The sequence below is a fragment of the Sesamum indicum genome, linkage group LG8, assembly GCF_026168435.1.
Source record: "Sesamum indicum cultivar Baizhima isolate 11 linkage group LG8, ASM2616843v1, whole genome shotgun sequence".
Classification (NCBI taxonomy): Eukaryota; Viridiplantae; Streptophyta; class Magnoliopsida; order Lamiales; family Pedaliaceae; genus Sesamum; species Sesamum indicum.
The window spans coordinates 18,711,915-18,725,827 of NC_142664.1; the positions used below are offsets into that span (position 1 = coordinate 18,711,915).

Sequence of the window (13,913 nt, forward strand, 5' to 3'; positions counted from 1 at the left end):
ACGTTATTTTCACAACTGATGCAACTAGAGTTCAAGTATATAATCATCACAACAGCCGCACCAATTGACAGAAGATTAACGGGCAGATATTAAACCAATTACCAGCTGAATAGAATACATACAATAGCATGCATCCTACAAAACTTTTTAACATCCAGTAAAAATTCTTGTTTAAATAATAGTAGTCATTCATGATGATAATCATAGACGGAGTAATCACTGTAGAGCAGAGACCCGTTTGCATAATGAAGCATATAATAACAAACGTCACAGAAATAACAGGGATTCGACAAGGCCCATTTATCATCCACCGTCATCTTTGCTGCCCTGTATATTTTGCAAACAGAACATTTCCTATAACGGAACTTTTGCTGAAGAGTGAGAATTGGATAAGCTGCTCGGTTCTGAACATCCTCTGGGTGAATCAACCTCAAATCACGTATCACAATTATGTGTTTGCAGTCCCCCTAGCAAGATAACAATTAACAGTTTGCATTAAAACATGCTGCACGCCAAAGTAGAGCAACATGGCAAAATCAAGCGCTCACTCTTACCACCCACAGAATATAAATGGATGCAAAGTTGAAAAGGATGTGAAGAGAAGAAATCAAGACAAGCAGCCATAAGTCGGGCATATATTAGCCAAAAACAATTTATGAAACTCGATGCAAAGACTGGTAAGTAGCCCCATAGTCTTCGGGCACAAAAAACCACCATTTATTCAGAAGTCCAATAATTGCTCTTTGAGATTCTTAAAGAATTACTATGTTTTGTCTAGAATCTAGCCCCAAAACACACTAAAAGCAACAAACTAGAGAAAACGAAGAAGACAACATACCTGATGACAGTAAAGATATCCAGCACCAAGTCGAAATCTTATGTCACAGAATCTTGTAGTCTGCATGTGAGCAGATTTCAACTGTGGCAACTGTTGTTTGCTTTGACTGCCCAAAAGTGCCTTTTGCTTCTGTTGTAACTCACCAGAAACAATGAATTCCCACTTTTCAAGTGCATCATTCTTAGAGTTCTCGAGCCAATCAAGTATGGGCTTACTGTAATCCGTGGCAGAACAATCCCTCATATCATTATAAAAAACATCCTGGAAACATATTCCCAGTGGAATCACTTAACGGTTTTATTTCAGTGGAAGAGAATACAAGGTAGATTGCTTAGTGATTCAAAAACTTACTTCTATCAAGAAATATCCTGAAGGATCATTATGTCCCGCCTTCTTCATTATCTCATCCGTCAAACAATATGTTTTGTCTCTTACTTCAGTCAGAAATTGCCGTCCTAGAACCAGGAATTCTTGAGTCTACAAATGTTTTCCAGAAATCATTAGTTGAGGCAATGAAAAGAGATGTGAACAAAATAGTGGACAACAAGGATGTAGACAAACTGAATAAGTTACCCAACATAAGTATTCAAGAACTACTCGATGTATGATATAAATATTTTGTGGTTTTCCCACAAAAAGATGGTTATATTTCTTTAAGAAAGAGGAGTAGAAAACGGGGAAATGCTGGACATGGAGAGAACTGCCTGGAAATAACTGACTAGGACCAAAAACAGAAACAATTCCTTGTATCTACAGCAAAGCAGCTCCCTAGAGAATAGTTGCTATATATGGAGTTAATTTGGAGTGTTTGTGGAAATTTTCTGAAAAACGCATTTTTTAGGTGCCAATAAGTGAGTAACAAATACCTTCAACCATGTTTTCCTGTTATGGTAAACCTCAAAACAGAGGACAGCCTCAGGAAATTGCACTGGTACATTATCACAAGTGTTTGAGGCTCTCACCTGCCATGCATTTGCAAAGCCCATAAACAGCTAAAACAAATAAATTTCACAATTGCCGTAAAGAATGATCACCAGGTCATACAGCATTTTCATTCCACTGAGAAGGAAGGAGGAAAACCACTCTACAATCCACGACTCTTAGAAGGTAATAGAATTGTTATTTCCTTGGTTGATTCTATTCACAAAATTGATAATTAGAAAATAACGTTTAGTAATGGAATGAAATTACTTTTATAACAAATTTGCCCCTTTTGTAATTTTTTAGAAAGAAATTGCCTATTCACATTTTATTGAATATGATGAATTAAATTGTACAACAGTAGTATTTTCAAAATTGCTTATAGAAGGTTATAAAACATCTCATATGTTATAAATATATATATATATATATGTAAAAAACATTTAATTACATAAAAAAAATAACTTATTGACTCAGTAAACATATAGATAATAATTTTCTGCCCAAAAAATTGATTTGAACAACCAAATGGACTATTTTATTCAATCACAATGCATCTACAATTATTTCGTCTACTCAGTGAAAGGAATATTTTGAATTAATAAAAACAATTAAATATCCTAATATCATTTTTTGATTACCATGCATACACAATCATTTCTCAATACTAGACACAAGAAGTACTTCAATTTAATAACAATTAAAACTAAAAATAAGACTAATACAAGGAAACAAAAAGCACTTTCATTCCCAACATGTTGGGGATAGCTAAACCATGTTTGGGGAGAGAATGGTCAATACCTTATCTAAGGGCATAAGAATTCCCCTTGGAATAAGTATTCCCAAACCTAAACCATAACAATCATAGATGTAGGTATAAACTTGGGAATACTCTTCCCATTCCTAGGTACCAATCACCCCCTTAGTATTTTAATTAAATTAATCTTTAGTCGTAGTATTGATGCACTCACAAAAATGTTGATCTTATTCTATAAAATCCTTGCTGCCAAGGAATATCAAGGTGTGATCGCTTAATGCATATAATGAAATAAAGACTTGTATCAGCGAGTACCAAATCACAAAAATGTGTAATAACCAAACTCAGATTCCTTGGATGAGTTGAAAAAATTCAAACCACCCTAGGAATCAATACAGGGAAAATGGGAAAATAGGTATTAAAACCCTCATCTATTTAATTATTTTTGTTGATCCTGACAGATGCACAGCGTATTTTTACAGCCTTGCCATGTGCCCAAGTTTTATCATTAAATCTTGTAAATTACAAAAATAATTAAGTGCACCAAATTAGAAATAGAAAACCACAGTGAAATAGTGGATATCAATGTACAAGTCTGATTAGCACACAACGTATGGGATTGGAAGGAAAGGAACAGAGGAAGATGACAAACCTTTGTTGAAACACTGGCAGATCTCAGTGATCTTATCTTATCAGCTTTTGCCGTTGATCCAGAACCAGGGACCTTCGAACTACTACAAGGGAGAACGTAAAATACCAAAAAGGAAAAATGTGAATGAAGAAAGTGATAAAACAGATCAAAAGCAGTCATCAAAGATTTAAAATGCTTACTCGAATGAATGCAGCCTCACAGCTGCTTTCTGCTCTTCCTGTTTCTGCTTAATTCTAGCAAGTTCCTCCACCTTTGCAATATAGCTTTCCTGGGAAACAGCAAGAATGTCAAAAATATATTACAGGAAGAAAACATTAATAACCAAGTCATTCAGTCATACATCAAAAGAGTTATCCTCTTCTCTCTCATGCCTCCTCTTCTTCCTCTTTCCTGAAGGGTTTTTGTTTGATTTCTTATCACGACAAGCTCTCACGGACAACACGTTCGAGCATTCACTTGAAACTATTGCCTTCATATCCCCGTCTGAATTGTGCAAACCACCATGCTCAAGACCAGATGTACCATTATCATCTGTTCTCCTGAAAATCATACTAGAAATCAGATGTCTTTATCAGGCAAATACTATCACATATAACAGGCCAACCAGCAACAGCATTGTTTGGTGCACGCACTTTTTAGGAAAATAAAGTTACTGATGTTCCAAAAAAATTGAAATCTTGTAAATTCAAAACCACAACCACCAAACTCCTTCAATTCTCCCAAAAGAAAATACACATTCCACTTGGCTTTTTTTAGTGGCATTTTACTGTATCTCTAATCATTTCTAGTTTTTGTCCACCAACAACCTACCAAAAAGCTCTCAGATCTGAAGTTTCAATGGTACTTGACCTGGGGGTAAGAACAAACACTCAAATGCTCTCAGTGAACCGGCCCCTCAAACTGTTGCCCAAAAATGCCACTAAAAATCTCTAAGCCTATCATACCAAAGACTAGGAATACTAGGACTGAGGACACTCTAATACATACATGTGATAAGACCAAAAAAAATTATAGGCAATTAGGCATGTTATTCACAGTTCAGACAGCATCACTTCCCGTGCAATGTGGGATGTTTGAGATTGCTAGCAGTACATTAGAAATAAGAAACTTCGGGGATAAATTTTAGCACCACCAGAGTTTACTTCCTGTTCGAGCTATCAGACACAAGGTGCTTCTTAGTGGGAAGTTTCATGGCGCTAGCTACTACTTAGACAGCAAGACAATACACACCAACTCTTAAGCATATAACCTGTGGTTTTTTCTAATATGATTGACTTTTTTCTCTCAAAACGCCCCTAAGAGTCGTATCTATACTCATTTGTGGAAATAATGACTCAACATGTTGCATTTTCAGCCACTTCTTTTCTATTTATTCTCAAATAAATATTAATGTACTAAGCCAGCATGCCAGTATCATTTTTACCAGCCAACTGTATTGTCTGATTCAAAATCTCTACCAAGCCATGAAGGGAACCATTTTTAGCCGAGAAGATATTAGCATCTGCAACAGATTTAGCCCTCTGTCATTTATTCAGTAAAAATCTACCCATTGCGCTGATCATCAGGACTCAGGTAGCGGCTATAAGTTTCAGCGCAAAAGATGCCCCGCAGGCAAGCAACATCCTCCCCCAATCATAAGTATGCAGAAATAACTTACTTATCTGTAATTATATATAGTTGAAAATGGTACACCTAACTTTTGAGAAAGGACAAACATCTTTCTCTAGGTAATTTAACCAAAAAAGAAATATGGGTTAGAGAGTTATATAGAAAACAGACATGGAAAAAAATAAGTAGTCCAGCTATAGTATTTGAAAGCTATCTTACTCAGCAAATAGGAGGCAACAAAAATAGAAAATTTTCCACATGCAGAAACAATAAAGTGGGGTGCGGAAGGCACAACCAATCTGAGGACAGGCATATTTTCAATCAACAATATCCAAATATAGGCAGGAAACAAACCCAATTTTTACCTGACCTGGGGCTCAAATGCTCTTCTGTTCGTTGTGAAGTATCTATTGCCAATTCACCTTCCTGTTTCGTCACAGAGAAGAAGTTTCATGTACTATAAGGTAAGTTAAGCAGTAGCATTTCATTTTGGAGAAGTTACCTTAAACGCTTCTTCAAATGCTTTATCGACTAACTCATCCTCTCCAATTATTTTCAGTTCATCAACCCTGTTAAGTTTACAAATGCAAAAGATCAGGTGTTTGACACGGGATACAGAGATCAGATTGGTGTGCAAAGGGAAAAAAAATGGGGGAAGAAAAATGCAGCCGAAATGAAGCATCCTTCTGTAGACAATTTACAAGAAAGAAAACAACTTAATAAGGAAATCCAGGAAAGCCAACAAAAAAATCCTGGCATGCATGAGAAGCAGAGATGACCAGAAAGAAGACAAACACAAGTACAGATGATGAGTGCAAAAGAACATCCAAACCTAGACCTATTTATGTTTCCTTGAAGGATATATTATGACATACTTGCGCAAGTTCTCTAATAGACAGAGCAGCCATCACATAGCAGCTCGTGACAGGGAGATATTTCATTGAAGTGCTGTGTTAAACAGCTCGAAGCCAAGGAAATTTATGCTAGTTGATAATATGAACATTAGCGCATAGCTCTATCATAAACTCCATCTTAGAGTTAAAGAAAGCCATACATAGAAATTAATAGAGAATTCTCACACCCGGAGGTACTCTACTGTTTCACCATGTTTATCATGTGTTTCAAAGAAGAGAAAAGGTTGCTCCCAGAAGGCCATAATCCATATGCATTATGACAATCCATTCAGTAGTGTGCTACAGTGTTAATATAGTCAGGCATCAGATATGTTATTGGAGTTCTAAGAAGCATAAAGTAGCACAATCAACCCATTGAAGGGTCTTCAATCTTTATATTTTGATGTGAAAAAAAAGGGTTGGAAACAAGGGAATGCTTACAAAATTTCTTCATCACATGTCTCCAAAGAGTCTCTGGATAGCTCTTCTTTCAGACTCTGCAAGAAGTGAAAAAATTGCACAATTTTGATAAAATAGCCAAGAAATTCCATATCATCATCTCGATAAGCATTAAGAAGATAGAAATAGAGACAAATAAACTCACAGCATTTAAACACAGAAAACACCAAATAGAATACCTGAAGTTCTTGAAACACAGAATTTTCAAAGTCTGGGGCTCGTATGAGTGGGCCAACCATGTCGCGGACATATATCGGACCACCAAGTGGAATTGAAACGTTGTGATCTTCTCCACCCTCATCATGTCCCATCAGCATTGCAGACATATATATCTACTGAGAAAACAAAAGAAAAAAATATTTAAAAAATCAGGAAATGCAGAAAAGGGAAAACCTACCGTATAGTATCAAAGGCAACTCCCAGAATGCATCAACAGATTCATATATTTAGGCAAAAGGGTATCTATACATTTCATAAACTAGCAGTATTTTTTAGAGCAAAAGTTCGTCAAAGAACTTATCTGCCAGCGGAAACAAGAAAGTTATAAAAGCAGTAGTTATAGGGAGATCAACATACGTAACCCAAACCAGCATGAATATGGTCGACGTACTCGTTATTTATCATCAACAATAAAATAAATGGCTAGTAGTTCAACCAAGACCAGAAATCTCCTAACATTGGTCCGTGAAAACAGCAGAAAAAAGCGAACAAAGATCACAACAAACATATAAGAATACACACTTCTGCAGATACTATTCGGAACTAACCAACACTCGTAGTAGAAAGTATTGGTAATTGGAAAGCGCAAAACAATCGCTGCGGCGGCCGGGAGGCAGGGAAGGGCCGCGGTCGGCGGAGGCGGCGCAGTGCGTCGTCGTCGTCGTTGGGTTTTTCCAGGGGGATTAGGTCTCCTGAATTACTGCAGTAAATTTCTTGGATATGAAGTTGAACACAGAGACAATCAGGGAAGGTTTTAGCGGGCGGCTCTTCATCTCTGCTTCCTGTTTTCTAATTTTGCGGTCTTCAAACTAAGAAGAGTCGTGTTACTAGCAAACCCAGTGAGAAGCAGCGATTTCGTGTTTCCCACCAGGCCCCGGCCCAATTTCCTGATACACGCTTTAATAGTGGCTTCCGACCAATAATATCTTATTTTAGTGGTTAAAATCAAGGTCTCATTAATTAATAGTAAATTATACGTTCGAATCTCATTAAATATATGAATATTCATCTCACTTAATATGAATATCTTAATAAGTATTTGTCTCCCTTAATTTAAAATTTACGGGAATATCAATTTATTATAATCTAAGTTTATTGATCGAATTGATGTACTTTTTCAGTTGATTGAAATTAACGTAATTATGTAATCACCGTTTCTATAAATTTTAAAAAAAAAAGTGACTTCAAAATAAATTTTTTCTAAGAAATCAATTATAATTAAATCTTAAATTTTAATTATCAATTATCAATATCAAATATATATATATATATAACTAATAAATACTATTACAATAGACCAATACTTATATATTAATGGGATTCGAATTTACCTCGATTTTACTAATTAAATTAGGCCTCGTTACCTGTACTTTTTGTACATTTACGTATTTAGAATGCGTCATATTGCTAATTTTAAATTAAAAGACGCGTGTAGTATAAATAACTATTCATGTACAAAAAAGGAATGGTTTTAATTATTTGAGGGTTATAAATAATTTCATTTACATTATTTCATATTAAATTTGTTTTTGATAAATTAATCTATTTAGAAATTCCAAAGTATTTATTTTTTTCTTGTTGTCTCTGACAATTAAAAAAAAATAAAGAAAATCAAATCAAGATTGAAACATTTATTATTTTCTATAATTTATTTTTTCTGATAGTATTTTTTTTTCTATCACCTCTTCTTAAATATATACAATTTTTTTAAATTAATATTTTAGAATTATGCATGCACATAAAATTTTGCCACAGATTACTGGTAAATTGTAAATTGCCGGAGTAATGTTCTTAATTATATAACTTAGGGTAAATTATATCGAGTTTCCTTAAGTTTTATATAATTGCTAATATTCACTTATTGTTGGAAAAATTGTCAATATACCTGGTGATGACGTTAATCTCAAAATTGACCCGTTGTATTAGTTTTCATTAGGGCTTCGTCCAAATTTTATATTGAATTGCTTGAAATGTCTCTTTTGACTGTAAATTATAATGTTAACATATTTGTATTTATTTTTATAATAGTATATGCCCGACATCAAATTTTATATATATATATTTTATAATAACTCCAACAGACAGACATTTTGCTCTTTTACAAAAATAAAGTTGAGATTTCCATTCTACCATCAAAGGGTTGTATAATAATATCACTATTTGTAATTTTTCAAACAATGAACGGACTTTGTAATTATATCAAATTATATGAACATGGTGATCATACGTGATAGAATTATGTATCAGACACAAACACATGTTTTGTTCATGACATTAGAGCTCGATATTAATACCTAACTCGATTTTATGGATACCACTTTATGAGATACTGTAGATATATCGCATTATCCCCTCATTTATTGCAGTTGAGATTAAAATATTCATATTACCTAAATATTCACTTTTTGATATTATAGGATTCTATCTTTTTTATTGAACATCTATTTCGAACATTTTTAAATATTCGAACTCGATTTTTTTATTAAATATTTAAATTAATAATTTTTATTGAATATCTGTTTTGAACTTCTCTTATCTTATATAATTGTGAAAAGAAAAAAGAAAATGTTGGACGAAAAAATTATTTGATGGAATTTTCATCTTTTGTAATTATTCATAAAATACAATATTAAAGTAAAAACAATGATTACCTTATTAAATGAGAAATATATGAAATCAAACGATAAATAATTAATGAGGAAATTATAGTTGTTTTTAAATTAAATTTTATCATGTCGAATCTTTTAGGTCGGACCGGAGTCCATCTTCTTTGCAAGTCAATCATAGGAATTGGGCAACAGCCGCAAGAACGAAAAGGATAGCAATTTGCATACTCTCATTTTCCTAATTTAATAATCAGCTGAAAACGAAAAAGGAGAGAGATCCTAACTTCACTTTACAACTCCGAAAGTCCTCTCCCCATCGTCGCTGCCCACATGTATCCCAGATTGATTCAACCGCGTGAGCCCATTTTGGGACCGGAGAGCATGCAGGCGCCAAACACAGGTGGGTATGGTCAACGGGCTGTTGGCGATCCCTGTTTGGTCCTCACATCAGACCCCAAGCCCCGCCTCCGGTGGACTGCCGACCTCCATGACCGCTTTGTCGATGCCGTTACTCAGCTTGGTGGCCCCAGCAGTAAGCATATGGTTTTTCCCCTACGTTCTTTTTTTTTTCATCAGTGGATGTAATCTTTGACCCTTTTGAATTTATTGGTGGATAATGTGGATTCTTTTGATAAGTGTTGTTGATTGAGATGATGGGGTTTCTAAGTTCTCCAAATTTTTGATTTGGCTGTTGAATTTGTTGTCTTTGTGGAATGTCGATATTCTGGATATTGGTTTATATGGAGCTGTATGAATTTGGAAGTTATAGGTTTCGTTTCCCCCTAGGAAATGGAATCTGAAGATTTTACCCTCTCGTTACCGGTTTCGCTGACAGGATTTACATTATGATCTGTCTCTAACTTTACAAGCAGCTACTTCGATGAAGGTAGTTTGGAATGTTTATTAGAGAAAAAATGACAACCCGTCGAGCAAACAATTTTTGCTGGCTATGCAAAGGAGGTGAGGCTGGTGATGACTATTCACCAACTTTATCAAGATAAAGAAGACCAATCATATTGGGATTCTTGGCATATGCATCACCAAAGCGGATTGAGAAAATACCCCTTGTCTGCATTTGCTTTGTATTAGTCGACATGACTAATAACATAACAACTATTCGGCAAGGAACCAGTTCTAAGAATAACTTAAGAGTTAGATCTCTCCGCCACAATGTATTTTTGTATCTTGGGTGTTTGATTTGTACCTTCTTATAGGAAGAGTTCCTTGACTAGGAATTTCGGCCTTTTCATTGACTTTAACTTAATTGTACTTGCAGAAGCTACTCCAAAGGCCATTTTGCGTACCATGGGTGTGAAGGGATTGACTCTGTTTCATTTGAAGAGTCATCTCCAGGTTAGCTTTTATTTTATTGTATTAATTCTCTACATTATCGTGTGCTTTTGTTTTCCGTGGAACTCGTATTTGATTTGGTACTCTTTGAAGTTGTTTGACTAAGTGTTCCATACTTTCTTGCAGAAATATAGATTAGGCAAACAATCTGGGAAAGAGTTTGGCGACGCTTCAAAAGATGGTAGGTCCAGTTTTTCCATCGAGTCTCTCCATGGAAGTAACTTCAGTTTATCTAAATCCTGGAAAAAAATGGGAGCACATTTGCTTAATTTTATATATTCAACCCAGAGATACTTTCTTCTATATACTGTACAGCTGCTGAACATTAACTTCCAGAGAGGAGTGAAGGAAAAATTCTTCACGTAGCAAATAACCTAATCCTGCTCAACCCATCATTAATCCCCTGCCTAAACCATGCTCATCAAAGAAAGAGGAAGATGGAGAATTAAAATTTCCAGTTGGAAAAGAAACACGAATGTGTTCAGCCAAAAATTCTAAGTCATACTGACTATTATATCAAGAGATATTGGGTTAGAAAGCTTCTAAGCAAGAGTTTTTCTTTTTTGATATCTAAATACCAAACTCACATCTTCATTCATCAAATGTGGAGACTTTCAGGTTCGTACCTTTTGGATAGCCCTCGTGGCAGCAATTCTCCTCAAAACTTGCAAGGGTCTGACCCTAATGAGTAAGAGCTTGTATTCGCATGCAGAACTCTGTAGTATATATATGGTGCTTCTATTAGCTGGCACTGATAAAACTTTAAGTAACTGTTTCAAGAATTGTATGTGTAGGGGTTATGAAGTCAAGGAAGCATTGAGAGCACAAATGGAAGTACAAAGCAAACTACACTTACAAGTTGAAGTAAGTTTCCGGATCCGCCTGAGACTTTCAAATTCTTTTTCCGTGTTTCCAAGAATACGCAACCAGCTCACTAACGTGTTACTCGGAATTAGTTATTACTCAGTGATGCACTTAGTTGATCGTGCTTTAACTTGGTTACACAGGCCGAAAAACATTTGCAGACTCGTCAGGACGCTGAAAAAAGGTACATAGCAATGTTGGAAAGAACCTGCAAAATGCTTGCTGATCAAATTCTTGGAGCTACAGACACAAGCGACGACGCAGATGGTTATGAAGGAAAAGGAACAAAAGTGCCACCTAGTGCTCCCCTGAATCCTCTCGGATCATATCCATCGCAATCTGCTGATGAGGTGGGAATCAACGGCCCTGGGCAAGTGTCTACCAAGTTCCATCCTCAACGGACCGACTGTTCCACCGAAAGCTGCCTTACTTCCCAAGAGAGCCCCGTAGGAAGGAAAGCATTGCTAAATATGGATTCAACAAATGCCTCGCTCGTATGGGGCGAGTCCAATCTTTATACTCCAGATTTGCATATACAAGTTAATTCCCATGGAGTCTCCGGGCCTGGTGTATAAAATGTTCTGATCAGTAGTCACCTAGTATTGGCACGTCAGTTCGCTATACTTGTTCTATTGTTCTATGAATCTCTTCTGATCGGAGTGGCAGAAACATACAAGAATTGCCTCATCTCAAGCTGTAAATTTAGAGCCGCTGATGTTTCACCTCAAATATGGACCCTTTTCTCTGCATTCACCATCTTATTGTTGCCATTTTCTTTTTCTTTTTATTTGCTAAAATTCAGTTGAATTTCCTTGTCATGTGGAATCTTTTGATTGTGAGAAAATTTTTAACATAAAATTAAATCAATCATAGAACAAGTGATGCGCTTATGTTGTAATTGATTAATTTTCTCAAATTATATACTAATCATACTGCAAGGATATTGTACTTACCAAACAATTGATTTAGGTTCTTGTTTTCTTCATTGTCGACCTCATTATTTGAAGTTTGTTTTTTTCAATTTAATAAAAATAATAATTCAGAATTTCGATCCGAATTTTCTATTACAAAATAATATTACATCATATAATGCATATATATTTTGTATAAAAAAATTTAATATATATATATGTGTGTGTAAATGTGTACTATTTGTTAAAAAACATACTTTTATATATTAATGAATATTATACTAAAAGAAAATAAAACCCAGTACTTTTTCACTAAAAGATTGAATTGTTGCAGAATGAAAATTCAATAAAGATTAAAGGGGTTGGCTGCTCTTAGCAAGTTGGGATGCACAAACAGAAATGATCCCAAAATAAGGCGAAATGTCAAATCAAATGCTTTCTTATGTGGGTACTTTTGGATTTAATGAATATAATATGATGATAGCTGCTGCTTTGTGACTCACACTTGCCAATTTGCAACTCATCATTTTCAATAATTACAATCCCAATATATCAATCATCTCTTAATTCAGTGTGATTACCTACAAATCTACAAACGTAAATGATCTGAATCAAGCCAAACATATTATTATCCACATTTGTTTCAACTATTATCTATTTGAAAAATTGCATTTGTATCTTATTTAAATATTAATCTAATTGAGTTTAAATAAAGTTTAATTGAATCAAATATAAATCATATTTAAATAATTTAATATTTTTAAGTATATCTTATTATTCTTGTGCATTAATCAAAATCGAGCTGAAAAGCTTATGAACAAAAATATTATTTAAATTTGATTTATTAAATTTAACAAGCCAAATTCAAGCCAGCTGTTATCAATCAATCTTGGCCTAGATTTATAGTTTGGCTTATTTTTAGCCTTAGGTAAGTCCCACCAAAATATTTGTATCATTGTATCTAATTTTTTTTTAAAATTTAATTTAGGGATATTACATTCCCCTCTCCTACGGTTTAGTGTAATTACACCCAACACTCTTGAGATTTATTTTTCTCTAATAAATAAGTCTGTCCGTTAGTCAAAATTCAATGAAATTGCTAATACTAACAAAAAGATTGGAAAAAAATATGTATTACCTCCAATCGACATATTACAAGTCACATAAATCATTTTAGGATTAAATTACCCTCATACGTGTTCACGTATTAATACATATGAGATGGTACACCTCCATCATTATAAGAGTAGTTCAGTTTGAAAAAAATTATTTGACCTGTTATAAGTTAGAAATAAATCAATGAAGGGCAAGTATCAATTTTAATTTAATTTTTTTTTTGTTAATATAAAAACATTCAATGAATTTTGACCAGCAAAGGAACTTATTTATAAGACGTAAGCAAATATAAGAAATGCTAGATGTAATTTTTCAAACTATAGGGTGTCTACATATAATTACACCAAACTTTAGGGGGAGAATTTAACTACACAACCTTTGTTCTACTTCTAACTTAACAATTACTTAATTACTAATTAAAATTTTAATACAATGATCCAACAATTTCACTAAAAAAACTACAACATAAATAAACATTTACAACCCACTAAAAATAGTAATTGAATAAATAAAATTACCCTTTATATTATATCAAATTCTAACTTATAAGATTCCATAATCCATTCTTGATGTTTTTGGCATTGGGGTTTTATTTAAAAATAAATAAAACGTGATATTACCATTTTATCCTTCCTATCTCCATCAAAATAGCTTTTTTTTAAAATTAAAAAAAAAAAAAAGGAACCCAATGGATAGAGTTGGGGTAATTGATTGGTTAT

The 13,913-nt window shown here is 34.1% G+C and overlaps 2 protein-coding genes across 7 annotated transcripts; one reads left to right on the forward strand and one right to left on the reverse strand.

Moving 5' to 3' along the window:
* Positions 1-89: 89 nt before the first annotated feature.
* SRD2 (snRNA activating complex family protein) lies at positions 90-7,204 on the reverse strand. Of its 6 annotated transcripts, none has more exons than XM_011087998.3 (12): positions 6,896-7,202; positions 6,308-6,463; positions 6,111-6,166; positions 5,279-5,345; positions 5,147-5,202; positions 3,509-3,707; positions 3,348-3,436; positions 3,169-3,247; positions 1,705-1,800; positions 1,190-1,315; positions 839-1,099; positions 90-467 (listed from the first exon to the last, which is right to left on the reverse strand). In XM_011087998.3, exons 2-12 carry the CDS (start codon positions 6,452-6,454, stop codon positions 186-188), a joined length of 1,458 nt encoding a protein of 485 aa, XP_011086300.1. In that variant the 5' UTR covers positions 6,455-6,463; positions 6,896-7,202; the 3' UTR covers positions 90-185. The 6 variants fall into 6 exon arrangements, with proteins under 6 accessions (XP_011086300.1, XP_011086303.1, XP_011086301.1 ...); XM_011088001.3 differs by having other exon boundaries at positions 3,169-3,250; positions 6,308-6,460; positions 6,896-7,201; XM_011087999.3 differs by having other exon boundaries at positions 3,169-3,250; positions 3,509-3,699; positions 5,142-5,202; positions 6,896-7,201.
* Positions 7,205-9,118: 1,914 nt separating this feature from the next.
* Positions 9,119-11,916, forward strand: LOC105168076 (protein PHR1-LIKE 2). The gene is made up of 6 exons (XM_088883249.1): positions 9,119-9,485; positions 10,230-10,306; positions 10,430-10,484; positions 10,922-10,991; positions 11,098-11,167; positions 11,311-11,916. Exons 1-6 carry the CDS (start codon positions 9,284-9,286, stop codon positions 11,740-11,742), a joined length of 906 nt encoding a protein of 301 aa, XP_088739375.1. The 5' UTR covers positions 9,119-9,283; the 3' UTR covers positions 11,743-11,916.
* The last annotated feature ends 1,997 nt before the right edge of the window (positions 11,917-13,913 follow it).

Coding starts and splice junctions, on each gene's coding strand:
- SRD2 (XM_011088001.3), bottom strand. CDS start 6,454: ATGTCTGCAATGCTGATGGGACATGATGAGGGTGGAGAAGATCACAAC. Junction 5,346..6,110: donor ACATGTGATGAAGAAATTTT/GTAAGCATTCCC, acceptor TAAACTTAACAG/GGTTGATGAACTGAAAATAA. Junction 3,708..5,146: donor GAAGAGCATTTGAGCCCCAG/GTCAGGTAAAAA, acceptor TATGATTTTCAG/GAGAACAGATGATAATGGTA.
- LOC105168076 (XM_088883249.1), top strand. CDS start 9,284: ATGTATCCCAGATTGATTCAACCGCGTGAGCCCATTTTGGGACCGGAG. Junction 9,486..10,229: donor TCAGCTTGGTGGCCCCAGCA/GTAAGCATATGG, acceptor TTGTACTTGCAG/AAGCTACTCCAAAGGCCATT. Junction 11,168..11,310: donor AACTACACTTACAAGTTGAA/GTAAGTTTCCGG, acceptor TTGGTTACACAG/GCCGAAAAACATTTGCAGAC.